We start from the raw sequence: 21,876 nt of genomic DNA, 5'->3' as shown, positions 1-21,876 counted from the left end.
TCAGAAATGACCAAAATGTCACTTACCATGTTTTACACCCCAGTCCTTCATTAACAATTGCATAGGGGTAACTTGGCGGGCCCCCCAATATTTTCAGGTTTATTAACATAATATTTGCGATTTCGCTAATGTCACAGTTATTTAGCAAATAATCCTGGACGCTATTTTTATGAGATGCAAAACTTTTCGATCCTCTTCCTACCCCCAAAATAAAACCCCAGATTTGATTCTTTCCCCTCAAAATTAGGCCCCAAGTCTGATTTAGCCTCCTCAAAATTAGACCTCAAGGCTGATTTAGCCCCCTCAAAATTATACCAAGTTTCATTTAGCCCCCTTAAAATTAGACCTCAAGTCTGATTGTGCCCCCTCAAAATTCGACCCCAAGGGTGATTTAGCCCCCTCAAAATTAGACCCCATGTTTGAATTAGCCCCCTCAAAATTAGGCCCCGAAGTATGATTTAGCTTCCTCAAAATTAGACCTCAAGTTTGATTCTGAACCATTAAAATTAGGCCCAAAGTTACGTCCATGAACAATTGTAACTCGGGGGGGCTGGTGGTGAGTTGATGAGTCAAGCACCCGACACTCAGGTGTATATTCCCGCGAAGAGCGGCAAATATTATACAGTGTGTCTCAAAAGTCACTACCTATATTTGTGACAAATTAGATGTTTTTCAAAAAGGTTAATTAGTCTGTGTTGAATTTTGTGTAATTGTTAAATTTTCCATTTCAGAGCCATATCACTGATGATGACGAACGTGGAAGAAATACCAATGTAATCAACAATATTCTCTTCAGTGATGAAGCGACCTTCCATAAACGTGTCTCGTTGGGTAGAGGAGTAACAGTGAGTGTTTCGATTTGAGCTCAGTACACACACCGGTGGTCGCCATGTGGAGCACCATTTTTCATACATTAAAAACCTATTTTTCGTAAGTACAATTATTTTCCAAATAGATAGTAATTATTTAGACACCCTGTATAACATTTGTGCCAGTTGTGTGTATATGGAAAATAATTATTGGGATGTTTTCAGCTTCTGCTACCACTTTCTCTAAATCAATGTTCACCTTTGATTATAATACACATATTATTGCCCTCTAGGTGAATATCATTTTCACTGGAATAAGAAAAGTACTCAGCACAATTCAGAATACACTGTATATCAGTTACTTTGTTACGGAACGGACATACGCTTCCTTAATACAGCAAGTATCTACTATTTTATATTCGAAAGCAGATCCCCCGATGGCGTAGTGGTAACGCTCCTGCCTTATAATAAAAGAGTTTGTATTCCATCCTCTTGGAGGCACTTTGCTCAGTGATTCAGATCCCGCTTTAATATGCAGGTCCAGTCCTGATTAGCCTATCTGTGCATAAAGTGGACCTAAACACTTTCCAAAGCCATGTGTATGTATATGTTTGAGTTTTTGTTTCAAGTCCGGTTTATGCACAGAACGGCTAATCGGGACTGGACTTTTCAATTTCAATTTCAATTTTATTACTCCATATAAACCATATACATTGGTATTTGGAGGGTTCAGTACAGTTCATATAAAAGAAAAATATATAATTACAAATTTTCTATAATTTACAATCTAGATATTCACTAACACTATAATATTCCTTATTAACTAATAGTTTCTTTAATTTATTTTTGAAACTTGTCATACTTTCTGCTTTTATATAATTTGGTAAATGGTTGAATATTTTAATTGCCATCTGTTGGGGTCCTTCTTGAACTAATGTTAGCCTGGTGAAGTAAGGCTTTAAGAGCTGTTTATTTCGGGTGTTATATGTGTGTTCTATTGAACTTCGCAGCGCAATATTTTTTCTGGCATATAATGACATTTCATATATGTACAGAGAAGGGAGGGTTAATATTTTAAATTTCTTAAACAACGTTTTGCACGATTCCCTAGGCTTTATACCTGCTATAATCCTAATGGCTTGCTTTTGTTTTCTAAATGCTTCTAAACTTGCCGGTGAGTTCCCCCAAAATTCTATTGCATAATTTATTAGTGAATGAAACATTGCATAATATACCTGAATTAGTGAATTTGTTTGAAGTGTTTGTTTTAATAACCGCAGTGCAAATATTTTGGAATTTAGTTTTTTAAATTGATATCCAGAGAACTATGAGCCTCCACCGGGTATCGAACCCGGCACCCCTTGATTACAAGACACCACGTTACCAGCACGTATGTGTGCATACATATATAACATATAAACTAGTCCTACCGAACCCCTGCACAAAACCACATCTGAAGAACATAATTTCTTCATTCTAGGTTTCGTTGTATGATTACTAGACCCCGGATTTTTATGTAATATCAAAGTACAAAAAATGTAAAAATAATTAATAAAATATGTACCTAAATATATATCAAAAGGATATGTAGCAAAATATGTAGTATCAACGAATATGTAATATTAATAATAATCGAATATCCAAGCAATTTCAAGAATTCTGCTAGATATGTATTTTATTTGAAAATATTCAACATAATTTTAAGGACATAAGTTGTTCAAATTAAAATTTGTATCAAATTTATAAACTCAAGAAAAAACAGCAACGTGTACATATTAAAGAAACCATTTTTGTCAACTATTAATTACTTTTCACATCGCAAATGATTGTAAAATATGTAAATATGTAAGAGAGCGTTTCGTAACTTTCGAAACAAATTGTTAAGAAAAAACATTCTACAGAAAGAACAATCTAATAAAAATACAAAGCTACTTTTGTACTTTTTGTAAAAGTTGAGCATATTGTGTAACTCTCTACGTACAGGAAAGGAGCTTTCTTGTCCACCGATGCCAAATGCCAAGTTTCCAGGTGCTTTGCCTAAACCTAAAAGCGAAACGAAAATATGTAACTAGAAAGGGGGGAGGGGAAGAAACTCCAGCATCTTTCGATAAATAGTAGTTCCAGTATTTTTTTTTTTATCTTCGGCTTGCCAGTCAATGTTAGGTGACCGTAAGCACTATGCATCTAATTGATTAGAAAATATTACTTCACATGAGGTACAAATTTTCTTCATGTTTCAGATATCGAAAATATAGGAAAAAAAGGATCAAGATAGGGAAAAATACCGAAATATGTTGTTTTATGTAAAGTAAATTAGCAAATATGTTAACATAAAACTTATGCAAAATCATGTCAGTTAATGTAATTCGTTGACATTTTCGTGTTCAAGGTATGTAAAGTGCGTTCGAAAAGTCTCTCCGCAGTGAATGTCTGTACTTGTTATTGTGAGACAAGTATTGAGATATACAAGTTTGTCATTGAAATGTGTACATTATGCTATGCGAATGTCCGACACAGAAATGAAGGAGGCTAGACTTTGACCTTCAATTCAACAATTACTGTAACCTAGGTGAGTATCTTTTTTTGCCATAATCCACTGCAGAGAGACTTTCCTAACACACGGTATCTAGAAAGGAATAGAATATGTAATTACATACAAATCCGAGCTCTAATGATTACGGTACCACCAAAACTGAGGCAACTTACCATTTATATAGAATTCAATTTTTTTGTCTACATAGAAAACGTAGTGAAGGAGAAACGCAGACGTTTTGCCTACTTTTGAGAAAATTTCCCTCTTTTTTCCCATTCGCGTCACTTCTAAATTTCCCTCCCAGTGGGAAATTACCCTATGTTGTTCCTTGCCTCGGAGAGCCGCAGCTACGGTCTTCACAGCATCAAGAGTAATCGTGCCGAATGTGCCACCGCGCACACCCCTCCCCCTTTTAGGAAACGAGCCATCATCTTTTACGTTCGAGCCAGGGCTATAATTCCATCCGATGGACTTGGACATTTACCTAACGATACATGTGAACGCCCTCAAACGCATGCGACCCCCCATTAAACGCATTATGCGCACATCTGTAGCAATAAAGTGTGCCTAGAGTCACGTGATGTTGGTCGGACCAAGTCAACCGAATGGAAAATTATATTACTGACAACTTCAACATGCCCCAAACGGTTGGAAACCGAACCCAATATTTTTAAGTAAAAAAAATATAGTTTTTGTTGAGTGGAATATTTGTTAGATTAAATAGTTCTATTATTATAACAATAATATTTGATTTGTTATTGAGGGTAGTTTTGCAACTATGGGCTAATCGTAACGATGAATGATGAAATTAATGAAAGGATACTTACGAAGAAACCAATCTCCAACCAGACACCAATGCTAATTTGTGGTGGGAACTTGAGAAGTAGAAATATTTTTCTCAAATCTTGTATGTTATTCAGGACAATATATTTTATAATACAAGGAAGGCAAATTCAAAACAGGATTGACTGATTTGGTTTAGTTTTTTTTTTTCTGCCACTTTTGTCTAATCCCGAAGATGAGGATGAGTGATGATGATATAATGAAATTGATGGAGAGACTCTCGCAGGAGAAATATCTAAGCTGTTCGGGGAAAAGCACTTAAGTAACAAAAAAAAAAAAAAAAAGCTTTACGGCAGACTTTTTTAATTTTTATTATTTTAATATCAAACAATACAGACATGATACACATGCTGGATCATCACTGTTTAGAATCTTTACACATGCCCAATGCAAAATTATATCATCTTCTTTAATTGATTCAGTACAACATAGATTAAAGCAACATAAAATAGCAGTTTGTTACTTATGTGCTTTTCCCCAAATAATCTACAGATATGGAAACCCATGATTGGTGCATTCAACTTGGGCGACGCCTGCAGTGCTAACACTCCCTATATATTTAGAGAGAGGGGGTTGAGCTCCAAAAAACATGTTATCTTTACACATATCGAGGAAGTCTATACAAACAGAGGTGGAAAAGAGATTTGCACCTCCTTCACTGGCGAAAACTGTAGATTTTTGCCAACGAACTAACACACACATTCCGGCTGACGAGCAATTATTAAAAATTTGTTTTTGTGTAATTGAATCATAGTACTAAAAATATCCTTGTGCACAAAAAAAGAGGGGGAGATCAATCCATACATAGTAGTTCAACACTGGTCATTCGGCCAGATTCGAAAACCTTGATTTCTTTACAGGGTTTGCCCTTTTACTTTATACTTATACCATGCCTGGACCATTTCACATATATTGACCCCCACATCTTTCTCCTTTCCTATCAATCTTCCTGTTTTCTATCTCTCATTACTTTTTCTCTCCCTTCTATCATCCATGCTTTTAATCTTTTCCTGAGAAAGAAAGAGAAGGAGAAAGATGGATAAAGGGAGAGAGAGATTGAGGAGAGTAGAGAAAGAGATATACAGAGATGATGAAATGAGAAATAATGGAGAAAAATGAAGACATGGAGAAAAATGAAGACACGGAGAAAGAAAATAGGGAAAGAAGAAGAGACAGGAAGTGAAAGAGGTAGGAAAAAAACACGAGAAGAAAGACGTAGATGGTTGAACGGGAGACTGGAGAAAGAGAGAGACAGAGACAAAGAAGGACAAAGAGAAAATAGTGGAGACGGGGTAAGAGGGAGATGGATAAATAGGAGGAAGAGAGAAAGCCATACAAGAGGAGAAAGGGAAAGAGGGGTGAAAAGGGGAGAGCTAAGGGAAAGTTAAAGGAAGAAAGTAAAAAAGTAGTTTCCTCCCGTTTTCTGTTCATTTGCTGGGAATACTGACATGCTACCTTGAAGGATAGCACGACGAATTGCCGGTTCTTCAGTGTCTTAGTGAATCTCTCACAGTCAGCCTTTCCTCATACAACATATAATCTTTGCTGTGAATCTGGAATGGGGTTGACGAATGACTGGTAGGCTAGACAGCGGAAGGCAATTATGTTCTCTACATCTAAATTCGCTGAGAAAATCTCATTTCGATATATATTCTTACCTTTGTGCTACAGCCCTTGGAGTATTTTCGCTATTTCTTGATATCTCCATTTTCCTCCAGTCCCCCGAAATTGATTCTGCAAGGGAAGTAGTAGTATAGAGAAACGGGGACTCGGTGAGAGGAAAGATGATAAAGACACTGGAAAGAGAGAGGACACATAGGAGGAATACAATGAGAAAGGATAAACAAGGGGAGAAAGAGTAACATGGAAGCAGGAGAAAGCAAAGACACATTTCCTGGAGTACAGTAAGTTTCAAAATTCCCGGGTTCGATACCTGATGGAGGAACATAGTGGTTCGGATTCCAGTAAACTGTACGTCCAGTCCAAATTATCCTATCTGTGCATAAAGTGAACTTAAAAACAGAAACTATAAATAAACCCTTACTCAAAATTTCGGTGTTCTTCCAAAAAAAACTTTATTCAAACAATAAATTGCAGCATATAAATCTTTACAAAAAATATGACAATTGATTACCTCCTGTCGAATGATGCTGCTGTAAAGCACTTACCATATAAATTAAAAAAAACTATTTTATCCAAGTTTTCAGGTGGAAAAATATGTATTGATTTGTATTTAGTACACACAGCATTACGGTAATGCAGTTCATATGCTTGTCCTCCACAATGATATAAATTAAATCTAAATATTAAAATAAGAATTCACACATACATGCTAATAGCAAAAATAACTCTGTACAAAATGCATGTATCTTGAAAATATAACTTACGCACATATTTCAGTCAGTAACGGTACAATTGTCAAAAACTTCTATTTTATCATGTCACAAATTTCATGTAAATTTCATCAATGGTCACTTACGGGTTTGGTCATAACATTTCAGTCACCAAGATTACAATTGAACCTCAGAATGTTGGTGGTTTGGAAATTATTTTATTGGAACGAGCACCTTCATCGCAAGCGTGATTGGAGTAACTACGTACTACTGACGTCATAATGAAATCTCTTGTGTGAATTTACCTTATGTCCCTTGTCGATACGTCCTAGCAAACCACTGTTATTCCTGAATGCGTTATATCCTCCTCCTCTGTGGTAAGTATTGGCACTGTTTCTTCTGCCATACGACGTACTTGCACCAGCGTTGTACCTGTTTCCATAGCGGCCCCTATCAGCAGATCCAAAATGCCCCATGTTTTGAAATGCATTCCTTTGGAATGGTTGGAAGTGGCCTCTGTCACGGGCATGTGACGCATTCCCACCACGGTTACGAGATCCATAATTGTAGCCATATCCTTGGTTATATCCCCAACTCTCACCAGCTGCAGGATAACTGTTGTTGTAGAAACCCATATGGTTCTCTTTCGGACCGGGCTGTAGAACTTTCTGTGTGTGTTTGAACTGCTGTGCATCTTGAGGTGGTTGTCTGGGGAAAAAAATAGAAATTTGTACAACAACCAATATTAAATGCACAAGGGTTATCACCAGGGAACGGATTTATATGTAGACACATATTTATGTGTGAATCTGAAATCAGTTATATTTTATATTACCTTTGAGCATCATGCATGTAGACGCGATAAATTGATTTTTTTATTTTCAATATTTTTTCATATATTAGGTTTTGGCTCATATTTGAGTTATTTTTGCATACTATTTCCATATTTAAGAACATTTCTAAACATAGCCTACTATACTCCGTATTCGCGTATTGAATTTCTTGCGGAAAAAAGAATTGCCAGTTAACGTCCGAAGCGACGTTAAACAAAATAAAGTTTAAGATCTTTTTTATACCCTCCAATTGCGTTAATTACAGGTTTTCTGTCATCGGAACAATATTTTTTTCTTCAATTTTACACCTCCCAACTGTTTGCTTTTGCTATTGTAAAGCGCATTATTTAGAATTGTTGCAAACAACGGTTCCTGGTGGTAGTCGAGCAGCCCAACATGCAAAGATTTTGTTTTAAGTCCATATTTTGGTGAAAATAAGTAAAAATGAATTTACATATTTAGCACATATTTACTACATATAAATCCGTTCCCTGGTTATCATATCATCAAGTTACAGGTGTTCTATGTGAAGAACCTGTGTCACAGGCTAGAATTCAATGCAACAGTACAGTCCCGGAAGGTCAATGAAATCGTTACAACCCAAAACTGTCCGTCCGTGACTGTATCAGTTCTCCCCGAATATGTTGGAGTGTATCCACAATAACTTGTTCAACAGCTGTGCTTTTAAATATTTGGGGCCAGTCGCCAATGGAAGGACTTAGTGGTGGTGGTGGTTTGCTACAACATATTCTTAAATGGTACTCTACTACCGCAAGGTTTCGGTTTGATTCTAGAAGGCAAAACGCTTTCTTCACAAAAACTAGTGACCAACTAGATTAAGTCGGGTTGATCGATCGAGTTGGTGTTTTAAGTCCACTTTGTGCACAGTATGACTAATCGGGACTGGACCTACAGTTTAAAGTGGGATCCGAACCACTATGTGCCTCCACCGGGGAGTCCATAACTAGATTAATTCGTCGTATGAGAACAAGAGGAACGTAACTCCCAAAATGATGTTTGTAGTTTTGGTTAAAAAAAAAAACAACTTCACTGCAGTGCTGTATTTGGAGACAGATCGAAATATCTCCACTTTTAATTATTAGCACTAGGTGGAGTCGTCACGTATCTTCAGTCTACTGACTCTTTAAGAGTCACAAATATTCCTAATAGATTTCCTCTCCTGTAAATCTGATAAATTGGAGTTACGTCCCTCTGGCTCTCGCACGACGAATTGCTGACGTGAAAAAACAAACCACTGTGAATTCACTATCAAGTGCAATATTACAAAAATGCCACCCTTACTATAAACGACTACACATATCGGGTGTTTGCATACTCAATGGTTAAATTTATGTTTTATGTCCGTTTATTTTGTAATTGCTTTGTACACGCCAATGATGATATTTCCCGACACTTATAGCCAAGTTGGGAATACAATGAAAATTCCACTTGTCTTCTCGCGATTAGGTTTGAAAGAATACTGAATAAGTTCATGCAATTTACGTAGTTCAAAGAAACATTGAATGTAGTACCGGGTGTCCGAGAAGTCTTCGTATGAAAACAAAAATTAACTGTATCCGCTATATGCAACATAGACATGAAAAAATGGTACCATAATGTTCGTAAACTATTCAAGTTTATTTTGTTTCAGGTTTCTGTAACGTTGCAGTAGTGTAGCAGTGCCAGTGTCCAGCAAACCGGAAATGTACACAAATCAGGAAGAAGCTGAGTGTGTCCTGTGGTTTCACGAGAGCAGGTCACAAAAAACAGTGCAGAGACAGTTTCAAATATCGTACGGAAAGGTGCCGCCCGATGGTAGGAGCATTAAGTCGTGGTATGACAAATTCAAGACCACAGGATCTGTTGCTTACGTACCGAGAAGTGGCCGACCATCAACCTCAGACGAAAGGGTGGAAGATGTCCGAGTAGCTTTTGTGCGCAGTCCGAAGAAATCCGTGCGTACGGCCTCACGTGAATTACAGATGCCAAAAAGTTCTGTTCATGATGTTACACAAACGTTTACTGTTTCGTGCATACAAAGTGCAAATCCTGCAGGCTTTGTTGCCCAATGACTGCAAACGTCGGTATAAATTTGCGGTGAAAGTGTTATCACGCTTGACGCTGATAATGGATAATCTGGAACGTGTTGCTTTTTCAGACGAGGCGGTCTTTCATGTCAGTGGTTTAGTGAATAGACACAACGTGCGTATCTGGGGTAAAGAGCCCTCTCATGAGGTGAGGGAGTCGACCGTGGGCAGCCCGAAGGTGAATGTTTGGTGCGTGCTGCTGCATGACAGAATAATCGGACCATTTTTTTTTCTGTGAGGACACCGTACCATCCGGAGTGTATCTCGACTGCTTGCTGTTCTTCAATTGCTAGAATACCACCCAGGTGTTATCTTTCAACAAGACGGTGCACCGCCATATTGGAATGTGGAGGTTCGTTCCTACCTTGGTCAGACATTTCCTGGTCGAGATGGACCGACAGCGTGGTCTGCACGATCTCCAGACATAACCCCCTTTAGATTTTTTCTATGGGGTTATGTGAAAGACAATGTCTACATAACTCGTGTATTCGATCTTGCAACTCTGCGACAACGGATAACCCAAGACATCACATCAATCCCTCCTGTGATGTTGGCTAACGTATGGCGAGAAGTTGAATTTCGACTAGATGTACTCCGTGCTACCAAGGATACTCACGTGGAGATTTATTGATTTCTTCCCTCTTACCAATAAAACTTGAATAGTTTCCGAACATTTTGGTACCATTTTTTCATGTCTATGTTGCATATAACGGATACAGTTAATTTTTGTTTTCATACAAAGACTTCTCGGACACCCGGTATTTTACAGCTCTGAAATGACATGACGAAACATTACGTCCCCGCTTTATTCATTTTACAACTCTTGCGGAGAAAGAATATAATAATCACGTCCTTGGGTTCTTATGACCCAAGCAGCATTACAATCAGGTTTGATTGTGAAGTCAATGACAATAACAACAAATGGAAAATATCAAATCGTATATGCATAGCTTAAGCGTAATAGTCAATGATTACGGAAATAACAACATGGTTTGATTTCTAATAATCGTAATGTGTATTAAACCGTAACACATTTGTATAATTTTCTCTCTTATCCTGTCCTATAGTTCAGAAATGATTAAAACTGCTTCTTTTTTTGCAAAAGTGGGCCCCCTCCATAACAAGACCAATCACCTGACTGTACTATGTTTTAGGGATGGCTACAAAATCCAGATATATATATATATATTTGCAAACGGATAATCCTGATATTCGAGTATCCGGATATCCGTATAGTACAGATTTGATGAAGGATTTGTAGAAAATAGATAAAGTGAATTACGAACATAACGAATAAGAGTATATGTGGAGAACCCGAAAACGGATAAACGGCAAAACTGTCCGGATAATGCACACATTCTGATACCCGGACATTTCGGATAATCCGTGTATCAGAATAAAATTTTAACCGAATTTGGACAACCCTACTGTGTTTTTCAACTTAATTTACATGTCATTCTTCAATTCTCTTCAACTCTACTTTAATCTTATTACTAGACTGAAGAAATATTTCCACTCTATAGTAGATGCAGTGTTTAAATACTAACGTAATTACTGCCTCCAGTTGCAACAGGCACGTTTATTGTGAAAAGGGCCTCCCCGATGGCGCAGTGGTCGCGTCGTCGCCTTGAAATCAAGGGGTAACGGGTTCGATACCCGGTGGAGGCACATAGTGGTTCGGATCTCACTTTAAAATGTAGGTCCAGTCCAGATTAGCCTTACTGTCCATAAAGTGGATTTAAAGCACCAAATCAACCAACCAACGTCTTTGCGAAAAAAATAACATATGTTGCAACAACTTAATATTTATAAAATTTCTTGACCTTTACAAGTTTACACGTAGGTGGACATCCTGTTCTTAGAGTTTCCTAAGATAATGCATTGTATTATTTCATATTTTAACACACGACCTTACATTAAGTGTTACTTATTGAACACATTGTATCTGTTGTCACCGTGGTCAATAATGCCATTACTCGTAAATATTATTTCTGTACTTACTCAGGCTCCATATCAAATGTTCCACTCTTCAAGTGATTGAGGTAGAGATCTCGTTCTATCCTGTGTCCCCGAGCCGCATTAAACCCTGAAATTACAAAAATACAGTTTTAGTTAAAAAGCATTAGTCAGAAGTTTCTACTTATGCTTTCTCAAGCGCAAACACCAGTCTCTGGGCCCATTGACACACGTTCTCTGATTCGGATGTTCACCTGAAAACCTAACGCCTTGTAATGAAGGAGTCCCAGGTTCAATACCTTGTGGACGCACATAGTAGTTCTATCCCACTTTAAACTGTAGCTCCAGTCCCCATCCATAAAGTGGAGTTGAAATAAAAATAATTTTGAAAATAAAATTTTCCTCAAAACCTGAAATATTGAAAATATTAAATACGGCAATTTACTTGGAAAAAAGTTTAAAGAATAAATGTTGTTAACAGCAAATTTATAAAATCCACAGTAGTAACTTTTGTGTTTCTGGTTTAGAAGTAAAGATCCAAGGCAGACAGATTGTGTTCTCATAAAATGTAACCAAAAAGTAATTTTTGTGCTTGCAACAACTATAGTATTAAAACAAAACAGTTATACAATACAACGAAAAAGTACATAAAAGAAGAATTACTTTATAACGAAACTGAATTATTAAAAAATAGTCGTGGAGCTTTTAAAGTTTTAACGCCGTCGTTCGATACAAAAAAGTTTGAAGGTAGATTCTGAAGGAATTTTTACTTTAATTTTTCCTACTTCGTAAGGATTCAAACGAGGGCGCTGATCGCACTATCAATTTATCCTCAGAGGGAAATTAAGGGTTTGTTTCCCCCCTGCTCAACCTACTTAATGTGTAACTTCCTAGGTGGCAAACAAGATGCACTGTCCCCCTACACATAGCAAATCAGTGAAATATATTATCTCAAGTAATTATGGGCATTCCTTTGTCCGACTGAATTTTTAACGTCACATTTTTGCCACTTTTGGTTAATCGCGACAATGATTGATTGATTGAGTTGGTGTTTAAAGTCCACTTTATGCACAGTTAGGCTAATTGGGACTGGACCTACAGTTTAAAGTGGGATCCGAACCACCATGTGCCTCCACCGGATGTCGAACCCGGAACCTCTTGATTACAAGGCGACGACTAATCGCGACAATGGAAATGAATAGTGATACGATGAAGTAAACGAAGGAACAAGCATATATGGACGACAGAAGAACACAAGGCCTACAGATGATTATACTGGCTTTGGATCCAGGCGCCAGAGCCTCGTTGGCTGCAACATAACTAGGGTGCAGTTACATCCCAGGTACATCTTGAGTAGGTTATCCTGATATCATCAACGAAATCAATACTTTTCCCCCCTCATGTTTGCACATACAAACCCGACAACAAATACTATCATCAGTCTGTTTAACAGTGTCCATAAGTTATTAAACGCAATCCTGGTTCAGAACTGAACTTAGGTCTTTTGTATGCCAAAAAATTGAAATTCCACACCGTGACAAAGGCTACTATCATTTATGCTCATGCAAGCGGACATTATCGGCAACAAGCACATGCACAATAAAAAGAATGTTATTAAAAATGCAATGAAAAGTGGGCGTTTTTAAGATCGAATTAATATGAGTATTACAAAACTCAAAAGAGAAGTGTGAAAACCGAAGCACTAAACGCCTTGCATTGGATCGTAGCTCCAAAAATCAAAGAAGGGGTCCAATGCAGCGACAAGCAGATGAACAAAGTATCTGTATTTACCAACCACTCCAATCTCCTTCTTTTTTCCCGGTACCTCTTTGTGGAGGATATCCTCGTTTCACAAACTTAGGCTGTGTCAACCATTATGTTCGTCGTGTTTGGCGACCTCAATGCGGAACAAATTTACCTGCATTACCCCGTCCCGAAGAGACTACCATATTGACAGAGTCACAGGGCACTCAACGGTTTGACAACAAATACCCAATAGAAAAACTCCTCCCTGTAAAAGCTTGTCTCTTCCGAGCGCCCGAGACGTTCAAGAGAATACAAATATTGGGCAGCTGTCCCACATTGCTATTACCCTTTCCTACAAAGGAAGAAGTGATACGGGAATAGCTGGTTAATCACTAGCATGCCTTCGTCGAAAAGCAACTGAAATGGCGTTAGAAAGGCGAACGCTTATCAAGAGGCTTTGGGAACTACAATATTTAGAATAAGCAGATACAGCAGACAGATCCAATCAGCAGAACCACAAGAGATCTTAGGGTATTCAGACAGCTAAAGGGGGTCCCAACAAGAACGCCAGATTTGAATTGAGCAATTGTCTTGTTGTTCGGTTGGTGGCGCTGTCATGTACGTATTTAAGTACTGTTCTTTTATGGTTACGAAATGGTTGTGCCTTATTCGAATGGTGTGGATATTGAACACTTGTGGTTCCAGCAGAATGGCGCTACCTGCACGACAAGTTTCGGGGCCGAGTATTTTCGCGCAATGGCGATCAGAACTGGCCAGCTAGTTTATATGACCTGACACCCTCCGACTTGTTCCTTTGGGGGTATGGTATGTGAAATCGCAGGTTTATAAAAACGATCTTTAAACCCTACCACAACTCAAGGAGGAAATTCGATGCATCATCGGCCAAATCGAGGAGCACGTCTGTTTAAGATTCATTAGAGCAAGTCGTGGGGCACATACGAGAGTTGCTGGAAACGTTTCTGCAAACTACCACAAACAATGGCGCTAGTGTAACAATATTATAAAAATCGGAAGAATATACCTTTTTTATGTTTAAATTATATTTGATTGTTTGTTTAAGCCTATTTGTTTATTTTTGACAGCAGTTTGAAGAAGTAGTTTTGTGTGAGAAATGGAAAATTCTCGTGAACACTTTGGAGCAATGGTTTTTTTATGATTTCAAATTTAGTTTAACACCGAAACAATGCATCGAGCGACTTGATTTGGCTTTTGGGGATGAAGCACCATCCAATAGGACTGTGTACGAGTTCGTTTTCCGTTTTCCGAATTCCAGCGTGGTCGAACATTTCTCAGTGAAGGTCGTCCATCCACGTCTGTTGTTGCCAGTAATGTTGATGCTGTGCGTGAAATGATTGAGAGAGATCGGCATGTGACATACCGTGAGATTCAGGCATCCTTGAACATTGACATGAAAGCAATACATACGATTTTGCGTGGCCATCTGAACGTATGGAAACTTTCAAGCCGTTGGATCTCACACAACTTGACCGAAGCTCAAAAACTGGCGCGTGTAAATTGGTGTAAAGAAATGCTAAAAAAAAATGCAACAGAGGAAAGTCAAATTTGGCGTACTACATCGTTACAGGGGACGAAACTTGGATATATTTATACGAACCCGAAACTAAACAGCAATCCACTGTTTGGGTGTTTTAAAGTGAGCCGAAACCAACAGAAGTTGTTCGTTCGAGGAGTGCTGCCAAGCAAATGATTGCTTGTTTCTTCGGTTATACCGGATATGTGGCAACAATAGGCTTAGAAGATCGAAGGACTGTAAATGCTGAGTGGTATACAACAATTTGTTTGCCAGAGTGATGAATGAATTGCGTAAAACAAACAAAAATAGACGAATTATTCTTCACCACGACAACGCCAGTTCCCACTGAGCACACGAATCTGTTGATTTTTTTGTTCAGTAAAAAGTTGAATTAATGACTCATTGTCTGTACTCACCTGATTTATCACCTAATGACTTCTTTTTGTTAACACATATGAAAAATAAAATGCGTGGTGAGCTATTTGTGAAGCAGCTGTTGACGCATTCCGAACAGCGGTTTCTGAGGTATCAGCTTCAGAGTGGAAAAATGTTTTCAAACTTGGTTTGAGCGTATGCAAAAGTGTATCGATCTTAAGGGTGAATACTTTGAAAAACAATAAAGCCATTCCCAGAATTTCACATGTTTTTCTTCATATTGATTGCAGAAACTTTTCCAGCAACCCTCGTATCACCACAGATATTATTTTTCATTCTTAACTGGCAACATGTACTCTTTGTAATGATTTAGAAATATATGACATTTCATGAAAATAAAATAATGTTTTCACGTTATTGAATCCGGTGTTCTTGTTGGGACACCCTTTAGATTCTACAGGAGGGAAAGATTGCCCAGGGAAGACAAAATATACAATTGCGTTCAGAGCTGGACACATGGGTAGATAATGTTTTGCCATAGATGATGTTCAGTTTGAGAAAGTGACAGAATTAAATATTTACGATCACGGATCGCTGAAAGAAATGAACGAATATAAATTAAAGGTAGGATGTGATACGACCATTAGTTTGTACGGAGCAGAATGAGAGAATTCTGCACTACGCACGTAGGAAATAGAAGAGCTGAAGATTTTTGGAAAAGTGCGATACTGTGCAAAATTACCATCTTGTACAACACTCATACATAACACTTAAAGTAGCTTGGGGGTGAATGGAGAAGGGCAGAGTAGTGAAGAAGTTATTTTCCCTTTCAGAAATCCACGAGAACGAAGGTTGAAGGAAGGGGTGTCTAAAGGATGGAAGAACAGATCTGAAACAGCTCGGAGTGAAACGGTGGAGTCAAAAGGCTTTAAGCCGAGTGGTTAGTACATCCCGCTACGACGCCAGGAGTACCGGGTTCGAATGGGCATGGATGTTTGTGAGTGTCCATTCATCAAATCATCAATTATCCTCATCTTCGCAAATTAGCCAAAAGTGGCACAAAAAGCGAAGTAAAATAAAGCAAATCAATCAAAAGCCTTTAAACAACGGAGACTTGTCCATGATCATACAAGAAGCCAAACCAATGGTATTTATCGGATACCTTAAGTAACAAACTGGCCGCTGAACTAGGTATTTTGTTTTCAAACTTACACAACCAGACTGCTTAATTCTCGTTACTCTTTTCTGTACATAATATTAGAAGCGTTCAATCAAGAACAACGTTCAAGCACGTGACAAATATGGTTTGTTTTGTGTGAACATATCGGATTGTCAACTAAGTAACTCGTCTAACGAAAATCATCACTCTTGGTAGTACAACGGGTTCCCCTTACCCGAATGCTGCTCTAATTGAATTTTGTTTATTTAATTGCAAATAATATTGCAACAAAATGCAGTTGCAAACAACAGACATTCTGATAATTGAGATTTTCTCGAACTTAATACTAGGTGAACTCTGAAAAGGTTTGCGGACTTCCGAGAGCTAACGCCATCCATCTAGAGACTGAAGTGTATTGAAGAGCGCAGACAGCAAAGATACTGCACGTGGTTAGTCTGCCACCTACAGTGCAAAGTCTTAGCTGGACCTTTCCCCTCGCCAGCCAAACTCCTCTCCTTTCGATAAACCGCTATGATATTGCAATTCTGACAAATGACATCGACTTAGAATTTCCTTCTAGACTAGCATTCGCGTGAATCTTCGTGTGGTTTGCTTTCGCTGTTGTCTAGATATTCACAATAGTTATGTAGCCACGAAACTATTGTGAATATCTAGACAACAGCGAAAGCAAGCGACATGAAAATTCATGTGAATGCGCTGGAATTAATTCTAAGCAGATGTAATTTGTAATTTGCAATATCATAGAGGTTTATCGAAAGAAGAGGAGTACTCGGAAACGGCCTGACTGGCGCAGAGCTGGGTGGACTGTGAATGAGTAAAAATTTGGGGTGCGTCGGCACATATGGCCATTTTGCATCCTTCAAAGTATACGAAGAAAAATTCCCTGAAGAAAGGTTGTAAAGGTATCTGCACAGACAAACACAAAACATTAACAAGGTAATAAAACCTACTCAGAAACAGTGGAAAAGGCCCGTGCTTCTCAAAAAGTTAAAAGCATTACTTAAAACATTGTCGTCATCTACCAACATGGTTGATAGATCGATCGTTGGGAAGGTTAAAATTCTGTCTGAGGAAACTAAAATCATCACATTCGGAAAGGATGTGTGTAATGCACCTCGCACCCTGAAGATGAGAAAGATGTTCTCTCGCTGGTCAAGGTCGACAATCGCGAGAGGATCCTTTCATTACTCGTCTCCAGGAAAGCCTCAAGAGGTATTTAACACTAGTTTGGTTCATTCTACGAACCTTCGACCTGCAATGCTTCGAGCATTTGTTGCGAAATTCATTGCGAACGGTTCGTTGGATCAGTAGAGTGACGACGGACCATGACTGACAGGTTTTCAACTTTGAGCATCCTCGATCCGAGAAACTCGGGAGACTGCGGTCACAGATTCAGCCGTGGGAAAGGCAACAAGTACACAGGGACTTTCCTTACTAACTCGGAGCACAATATGATTATTGGCCTCTTTCCGTAAAGGGCTCTTAACATAAAAGTCAACCGGGGGATGCTAAATCACTCATCCGAATGCTCAGCGTGACGCGATAAATTTCACTCGGGAGGCGCACACACGGATATTATATATCACCGGGCAACTAAACCCGACGATGCACTTTCGCCGACGCACGGAGCAAGTGCGCAATCTCCGAAAGCTCGTAAAATGCATTAAACTCCTTAGTTTTGTCATCTGAATGACTGCGGACGATGAAGACGCGACAGGAGAATGAGTGGACGCGGGGAAAAAAAGAAGATAGTCGGAGTCGTGGAATCAATCAACCGACTTACGCAGTATCGGCAACGCTAAGTCCTCAAACAACCTGTTGCATTAGCGATGCGCCATGCGTCTCGAAACCCATTCTTCTCCTCCTTACCTCGAGCTCGTGGAGATAAATACGTTTCCAGTGACGTTTCAACTAAAAAGCTTTACGAGATGACCCGAGGCGACTATCAGCTTCGAATGGTACCACCAGCGCACGTTGTTACCGTCAAGGATTGAGTTTACGTCCACAGGGAATCAACGGAAGATCAAGTCCAAAGGCATCCATTGATTTTTCCTGACCAGTAACGCATTAGAACGAATAGTTTTGGAAAGGAGTGCTTTTGGGATGCAAGGTGTTTAATGCCTTTTCTCAGGGAATGGGGAAATTGCCGACAAGGGAACTGTCTAGTTACTGCCAGGATGATAGTTACGGACAATTATGTGAGAAATGGAAGCGTTGTCTGGCAGCAAATGGAGTATTGCATTGAGGCACAGTTGGGAGAGAACCTTACAAGAGAGATTGGGAGGTGTTGGCCGTGCCATGTGCAGAGAAGGGCCGTTGTTGAAAATTACGATGCCACCTAGAAAGGTACTACTCATTTTCTATAACAGCGAAATTTGCTTTCAAAATAAATTTTTCAGAAATTGTGCCGATAACCGCTTTTAAACACAGTTGTTGAGTAAAGCAAGCATACAAGACATGAAAAATATAAGTTATAGATTTTAATGTTAAAATTAAATGTAATGATTTTCACTTAATAATTTCGTCAGCCGGCTCCGTGGGCGAGTGCGCTAAGTGGTCGAGTTTCGATTTCGCCACTGAAGGTTTTTTGTTCGAATCCCCGCCAGGGTGTTCTCTTGAGTGTTCTCCTTCATCAATTTCATATAATCATAGCTTAACCTTATTGTCGCGATTGGCCAAAAGTGGCAGATACGCGACAAGAAACAACAGACAAATAATTTAGCAATGATTTCCTTGATTTCGAGCGGATAAAACCATCAACATAGAGTACAATTCACCAACTAACGTTTATCAGACCAAATACCATCTACAATGCATACCGTCAATCATTTATCAACAGTATCTTCACCGTGTCCAGGAGAAAAGTTAAGCTCCGTATCCTAGCGATTGAAGTGTATTGTTTATGAACACCGTCACGTATTGGTTGGCTCATTATTCTTCGCCCTAAAGCGTTAGCGACAATCGGAAAAAGTACAAACGGTGAAGCTTTTGTAAATGAAGTTTTACCTTCTTCACATGATTTCAGCTGGTAGATTCTGTGCAGTCTCGAAACGAAGATCATCACAGGCAGACAAAAGAACCCCGACAGACTACCTTGGTGGCAACGCAAGTACAGGATGGAAAGTAAACAAAGGCCTGCCCCCGCAAAGAAGTATTTAATGAACTCCCAACGGCAGATCCAGTTGTCCGACATCAATGAGCCTGGAATTAGACAGCCGATGATTGAGCGATTGAACGTTGCAGATACTGGTGCAGGCTGCTCCCAGAAAGCAATACATCACGCCCCTGTCGCCAGTGGCCCATTACAGGTTGGTATTCGTGCTCGTTAATCACACGAGAGGAGACAAAATTGTTTTTCCTTCTATGATCTGAGCAACTGGCCTTTACGCAGACGGTCTTCACGATGGGGATGCCGAAGATACACTTCCAGCACACGAGAGAACTTAACTGAACCATTCCAAGAAATGCAATAGGGGCATTCAAGAGTTACGTGTGAGACATTTCACACATAAAATGGAAAGGTTTAAACATGAGATTGGATTAAAATATCCATAACGAACTGATTTCATACAATTATGAAGTACTTTGTGGTGTGTACTAAGTAACGAAAAAAAGACTTGAGTATGATGACAGAGCCTGAATGCATGGGAAACATTAACGAAAATGTTAAGTGACACTTTAAAATATGTAGCGTAATTTGACTTAATTTGTCTGTGAAGGACATACACACTAATATCTTTTGTTGGTAAAATATACAGATTATATGCATTCACAAACATTTAAACCTTAATTAAATTAAAAACAATAAAAAATTCAGATTAATTCATTTTGTTATTTACATAGAGTACGACTACTTTTCGTGGAAGGCACCAATACAGCGAATGTGCTCACATTTTTGGCCGTGCGCATTAAGTGGTCGATTTTCGATCTCGTCACCGAAGTTCTGCTTTTAAGTAACACAAATACGAAATACAAATCACTTAATAAGATAAGTTAAAGAGTGTACTCACTATTAATAGCCTCCTCTGGAGAAATACCTAGTCGCTGGATCATGTACCTGGAAGACGAATCAACACATACATTTCAAATTAAAAATTGGTATTGTTTGAAACATGAAACATGCTACTATAACAGCAAGGACAGTTTACTTTTCCTTGTTAGATAAGGTTTAGCATAGTGCGGGGGCAAAATTGGCAAAAAGTGGGGGCTGCGTAATCAATAGACAATAAAATATTCCATCATTTCATTATATTAATTTTGTCAGATCGGATACCTATTACAACTTGACACGGTCGTGCCATGTTCAACTATAGCATATTAATATCCATAAGAATAGATTTATCTCAATACCAATTGAGATTGAGTAACATGAGACTGTATATCGGTATACACGTGATACCTCCCAGGGCACGGGAAAACATTAAGATTTGCAGTAATTTAACAAACTCAGGACTTACGTGTTAACATCTAGGTTCAGAATATATTTATCTTGATTATGCAATTAAGAACAACTTTTTACATCATAACGAAATGCACTAAAAATCATAGTAACAGCAGCACAAAAATTATCACATGAACTTCCATTAATCTCGTAACTTCTATCTCCCGCAACAAGATTCATATCTATCAGGCGGGATGGTATACTTCAGCACTCTGTTCATACGTCCAGGAAGGACATGTCAATCTATACGAGGGGCGATTGATAAGTATCCGTAGCGAAAAGATAATCAACAATTTATGGAGTGGAAAATGGAAATGTATTTTCAATTTTAATCAAGTGTATGCCACGTGTAACACAAACTTGTACGTTCCTCTGAAGAATGAAGGTGGAAAGAAAAGTAGCAATTTGATAACATCTCTGCCATCATCTATGCGTAGGATACCTATTAGTCGCACCTCGCATAACTACCTTGAAATTCTTACCAGTTAGTAGGGGTCCCGGGTTCGATACCCGGTGGAGGCACATAGTGGTTCGGATCCCACTTTTTAAACTGTAGGTCCAGTCTCAATTAGCCTTACTGTGCACAAAGTGGACTTAAAACACCAAATCAATCAATCAATCAATCTTACCAATTAGTCCCTATAAAAACTAACATCAATGCCACCTTTAAACCAATTAATTTATTTAGCTACTTCCGAAATTATTTTCTTTGTAGTCCACGTTGCTTTGTCTCTAGGCTAATCGTGACGAAGAGGATGAAAGATGAACTCTTGAAAATAAGGGATGTACCTAAGAAATATACATGCCTTACTCGGGACTCAAAACACTTTCATGCAGATTATATGTATATTTTTCGTGACGTATAACTATTTTACGTCACTGTCTACCTATTTAGGTCAATTATGAAGATGAGTATGAATGATGAAGTAATGAAATAACTAAATAAACAAACACACTGAAATGTCCATGTCTTGCCCAGAACTTGAACACAGGGCACTTGGATTCCCAAGAATGTGAGTGATCTTGTGGTGGTAGTAACATATATAAAACTGGCAACAATCACCCAATTACTAGGATGTCGCAGTATTCTGATCGACACTAACACTGCACTTACGCAATGTAGATGAAGTTTACGTAGATATTTAATATAATAATGCAGGCTGTACAGGATTCGAACCCGGGCCT

General features: G+C 38.6%; 1 protein-coding gene across 1 annotated transcript in view; it reads right to left on the bottom strand.

The window, feature by feature from the left end:
* Positions 1–6,241: 6,241 nt before the first annotated feature.
* The window catches only part of LOC145984287 (RNA/RNP complex-1-interacting phosphatase homolog), a 280,792-nt gene continuing 265,157 nt past the window's right edge, over positions 6,242–21,876 (bottom strand). Inside the window, exons 8-10 of the mRNA XM_083117930.1 lie at positions 20,261–20,307; positions 11,440–11,524; positions 6,242–7,226 (exon numbers count right to left, since the gene is read on the bottom strand). Of these exons, the coding sequence (XP_082974056.1) occupies positions 6,779–7,226; positions 11,440–11,524; positions 20,261–20,307 (580 nt within the window). The 3' untranslated portion in view covers positions 6,242–6,778. The remainder of the gene's footprint in view (positions 7,227–11,439; positions 11,525–20,260; positions 20,308–21,876) is intronic.

Source organism: Lepisma saccharinum, chromosome 1 (assembly GCF_977018435.1).
Source record: "Lepisma saccharinum chromosome 1, izLepSacc3.1, whole genome shotgun sequence".
NCBI classification, from domain to species: Eukaryota; Metazoa; Arthropoda; class Insecta; order Zygentoma; family Lepismatidae; genus Lepisma; species Lepisma saccharinum.
This window is presented reverse-complemented; position numbering and strand designations above follow the sequence as displayed.